Genomic DNA, 5087 nt, shown 5'->3' with positions numbered 1-5087 from the left:
GCCTCACTCGCACCCTTACAGAACCACTCGGTGTTTCAATAATTGGTGCCCCAGCCCGGCAGCGAACACATCGCTCTGAACTCTTGAAAGAGTGCCCGGCTTACCAGTTTAAAAAACTTCCTCAGGTTTGCTTTGGGGGTTTTACTTTCTTCTCTTCTAGGCTTCACTTCTGCGGCTTCTGGGCTCTTGCTCTCATCTTTGTCGGGAGCCACAGCTTCTAAAGATGCGTCTGCTTTTTCACTGCTTACTGTCTCGGCTTCTTCCGATGTGTTCTGAGGTTATTCAGGGCAAATTAAGAAAGTGGAAAAAACATTCAGACTTAATCAGTGAGGTTTGGGATTTTTTTAAAGAGGTTACAATCAAAGTGCTTCAGCAGCACAGGAAGTTGGTACATCGTGAACAAGTGTGTTATGAAAACATTTTCAACATCAAGTATTGGTTGAGGTTTCTTCAGGAATTTCATTCATCCCAATTCAAAACACGTATATAAGCGGGAGGGATTTTAAGCACTTGCATAAAATGAAGAAATAGCTGTTCTTGAAGTGCAGGATCAGTTCTCCCAAACAATAATTTATTTGTATTTACGATTTAAAAAAACCCCAACTTAAACTTGCACTTACATGTGCCATGAGTAGATGACACTCAGATAAAACCAGTAAAAATGAAAAAGATCATACCCAGGAGTCTGCACACACAGGAATAGGATCAAGTAATTACAACACACCACGGACTACAGTAATTGTTAAAACTCTGTTTAGCACCCTCCTTAGAGAGTGAAATACAGAGGTGCAACCTCCCAGCCATGGCATTCTCAGGCTGGTCACATTTGCAGCACTAGCTCCTCTTCCCGGCCACAAAGATATAAACGACTTCTTGAGGTACAAGGTACTTAAGTAGCTCATCTATTACTTCACGTAATTCCCATGAGTCACAGTGACCCTCTTCCACAGTGGTGACCCTCATCTGAGTTCAAGAAAAGCTGCTGGATACCCAGTGACATTGCCACAATCCCACAGGATTGTGGGTCCCACTGAGCTTTTGTGAATTACTGGAAAATTCCTTCTATTATACTAGCACTTCAACCAGAGGCATGCAGTTTGTAAATTCCTCTGAAATAGGGATTCCCCATAAGATTTACTGGTTAATCTCATGCATGTCTCATTCCACAGTCTTCTCAAGGCTATCCTGGGAAGGCTCAAAGTGTTGAACCGAACAAGCCCTGTGCAGAGCAGAGTACGTGAACGGGAGGCACACCCCTGCTGCGGGAGCGGAGGCACAGCCGGGCAGGAGCTGAACCTGCATTGCCTTAGCTGCCTGTCCTGCCTGTCACAAATGCCCTGGCACATAACATTCATCTGCCCTCAAGAACCAGTAATTAATTCCCATCTCACGGTAACGGTATAAAGAAGTATCTCCCTTTCTGCCATAAAAGGAAGCTATTATGCTAATAACCAGGAAAACTGAGCAGGAGAGCCCTATTGCAGCAAGGTGCAGAATATTATAAAAGCCGGATCAGTGACACCCTCAGCCTCCAATACTGAATCAAACAGAAGCAGTTACCTTAAGTACTGGCATTTCAACCCGTGCTGCTGGTTAACAATACAGCACAGTTACAGCTGAAATGTAACTACAGTTACTGCAGAAAAAACTGCTGTAAGTACATCTCCGGACGAAATGTCACTATTTTTACACGTACATACAGGAATTTACATGTAATTCATACTCAGAGTTATTTTGACCAAATTCATTTTAGCCCCAGGAACATGAAAACGATTTGGAAGATAATACCAAAGATCACGCCAGCCCCAGATTCTGACTCAAGAGGGACGAAAAACGGATGGCTGCTGCCACAGCCGCTTACAGCACTACTGCCCTCGTACTTTTTCTGTTGTCTTTCACTTGGTGATTCCCATGTAGCACCTTTGCTTTAATAGCCCTTGGTGGATTTTTTTTTTGTTACAGAAATACAGCTAAACATTTTCTGAGTGGATATAAATTCCTGATATGCAGGTGCATCCTGTGGCAAAAGATTCCACAGTTGAAGTATGCTTTTTTTTTAAAAGTATTTTATTTTTGTTTGTCATCAAATAAAATTATTTGATGGTCAGCTGCATTTATTTTGAAAATGTCTGATATTTCCTGTTCAAACCAGGGCAACATTTTATATCATGGTAGTCATTCTGTATGCTGTTGTCATCTTCCTTTCTGAGCCAAGAAAAAAAAAATCCTAATTTATGTAGTTGTTCTTACAGAAGCCATTCACTATATTTATGCATTTTTCTCTCAGTAGTATACCTTTTAGTTCTATTGTGTTCTTTTTGAGTTGAAGGGGACCCCGCATGCATGATGGGGACTCATCATGGACCTCTACAGCAGCATTGCTTTGTTCTTTACTATTCTTTTGTGGAAGAAATGAATGTTTTGAGACTGGGGTAGCAGGGAGAAGAATGCTGAGGGAATAAATATTCTTTGTCCCCTGCTGCCTGAGATGGCTGCAGCACAGCCTACTTCCCCCTGGAACTGTAGATTTAATTTATATTTATGAACATTGAGATAATCTATAATAATTTTAATCTATATTTCTGCCTATTCACACATCTAATCAATTCACCATCTATTTGCTTGAAGGAAATGATTCATTGCATGAGTGGAAACAGTGGCTCCATAAAGCAGCAGCCTAGCTTCTGGGAGCTCATCACTCAGCGATTACGGTTTGGGCTCATATTACTGCTGCGCTGCTACAGCTGCAGCCGCCACGAGTTCTGTCTCTCCAGCCATGCCTGCGCAACAGCCTTGGTGTCTCTGCCGATAACAAATGCTTCCCGGTGCGAAATGCCAGGCTCTGAAAAGCACCGTCTACTGAAATGAAGAGCTAAGTGAGAGCCAGCTATTCAGGGAGATTGATTTGTTCAAAGTATTCAGGGACTTTGTGTACATTTCTCGATGGATTCCATAGAAGGCTTTAGGAAAGTTTAAATTCTGGTTTAGAATACCTCACTTTTACTTCGTTTTAACTTCAATATCCAACGTACCTATGCAGTTACTTTAATTTGGTGCTACTAGGCACATCCAAGTTGTTGCAGAAGTTACAAGTTCTCTTGTTCGAAATCTTAGGCTTCCTATTAAAAATGTTGATAAGTTTATTGTCATTATCTCCAGGAATATACCCATCTTCCTCTCAGACTGAGTTATCTGATGCTCAAGATTTTCTTTTACAAATTTGCAATCTCAGAGGTATCTCTGGAGGCCTAGTTCAACCTCCTGCTCAAAGCTGCCGCGGAACTTGTCAAGTAGAGGTTTCAGCATCTCTGACACTGGAAGTTCCACAGCTTCTGTGCAACCAGACCAGGGTATTCATACATGCTGGGAGAAAAGGAAACTCTAGAGACATGACAGAATCCTCTTCTCAAACGAGACTGACCAAGGTGGCAGATTCTTTGACACCGACTACACATGACTGTGGTACACTGCAGACTTCAGAGAGGCAGAGGATGTCTGTACAGTCTCTCAGTAGATGGGAAAACCCCATCTGGTGAAGAAGGTTTTCTGACATACTTTTAAGAACCGTTTTTAATTTTTGTTTCTGTTTCCCCTAAAAAAAGTGGAAGAAAAAAATTCTATTTGTGCATTCAAGAAAATCTCTAAGGTGTTTCTGGCAGGAATTGGAAGTGTAATAGGAAGAGCCTGACAAAGTCAAACACTAAACGACGTTACACGAACCTAAACTGTCCTGAGCAATGGGCTTAGTTTCTTTACTTCACCTCAGAGAAAAACAAAAGTTATATCAAGTTTTGTGGCTAGTTTTGGGAAGGAACTGCAATTTGTATAGAATAATAATTTGCAAATAGCCCAGCTCTATCAGATTCATGAGGATTTGATGCACAAATGTTCTGATAAAAGTTATCTCCTTATACCTATAAATTTCATCAGCTGAGGTTGCTGGATTCATAGGTCCAAATTCTGCCTCCAGTTTCCTGAGACACAAATTGTAATAAATTCAGCCTAAGTCAGCAGCTATTGTTGTGCACCATGGAGACAGAAGTATTGTTGGGTTATTTTTTTTTCTTAAAGGCACTCTGCCAAGCTTAGAAAACATTTCAAGATACATTTGTTTGAAGAAAGATGAACACCATCCTTTGTTCTTCATATTACAGAACTACCTTTGTTTTCTTTTTCAAAATAATATTTTAATTTCTCTTTGCTAGTTGTGCTTTATAAGAGTATTTTACTAGGCTTTTTATTTCACTATGTTTGGGAAGCATTCTTTCATCTCAAATGACGGTGTACCCAATTTTCATTTAGTAATAAGCTTAATTAAAAGTTATGGTGGAAATTTTGTGACTGAGTTGCCTTCTGGTGCTTACAAACCCTCCCATTGTTTTGGGGAACTATTAATACAGCATTTTCTTATCTAGGTTCCTGACCATGCAAACTGTTGCCTTATGAAAGTGCAACTTATTTTTTGACCTGGATAACTTTGACTGGAGTTTCACTTTTACCTGCTGCATCTTTCCTCAAAACTGAGGTAAACCCTACACCCTGCTTTGATCTCGTGCTAGAGTCTGAACCGGCACTCTCCACTGCCTCTCGTTAGACACAAGGAACAGTTCTGGTTTTCCTGGGTCATACCTTCTTTATGAAGCAGCTTTTCTTTTATCTTCACAATGCATCATGAGAGATGACCCTTTGCTCAAGAAATTTCCACTTAAAAGAGCAGTCATGCTTGAAACCTGTTCCTGCTGCTTGCAGTCTCACAGGCAGGAAGCGGGGAGGGTTAGAGAGACTTTAACCACCTTCCCGCCCTCCTTTGCCGATGCAGAGGCAACAGAGGTTGTTACCATTAAGGTAGCTCAGCTTTGGTCACCAGCACGGTCTTGGACCTCCACCCTGGAGCTCCCTGTGACCTGCAGCTGCTGCCTGAAGGTGCCTGTAATGGCTCAGACTTTTAACCAGTTAGTATTAACCACTGCCAGCTTACAGGTAACCACAGCGGTCTGTAAACAGCCCAGGAGCAGAGTTCTGACTCACAAGTCCTATTGGTTTTATTCTCTGGCTCGAGGAGGTCAAGGCCCCTTTCTGCTGAAAGG

The 5087-nt window shown here is 41.6% G+C and overlaps 1 protein-coding gene across 1 annotated transcript in view; it reads right to left on the bottom strand.

Annotated features, from left to right (window-relative positions):
* Positions 1-104: 104 nt before the first annotated feature.
* BCAS1 (breast carcinoma amplified sequence 1) overlaps positions 105-5087 on the bottom strand; it is a gene marked incomplete at its 3' end in the record, with an annotated part of 32993 nt that continues 28010 nt past the window's right edge. The window contains exon 9 of the mRNA XM_010134590.1: positions 105-272. Within this exon, the coding sequence (XP_010132892.1) occupies positions 105-272 (168 nt within the window). The remainder of the gene's footprint in view (positions 273-5087) is intronic.

This window comes from Buceros rhinoceros, unplaced genomic scaffold (assembly GCF_000710305.1).
Source record: "Buceros rhinoceros silvestris isolate BGI_N320 unplaced genomic scaffold, ASM71030v1 scaffold6540, whole genome shotgun sequence".
In the NCBI taxonomy this organism is placed as follows: domain Eukaryota; kingdom Metazoa; phylum Chordata; class Aves; order Bucerotiformes; family Bucerotidae; genus Buceros; species Buceros rhinoceros.
The sequence above is the reverse complement of the archived record's forward strand: the minus strand, read 5'-3'. Positions and strand labels throughout refer to the sequence as shown.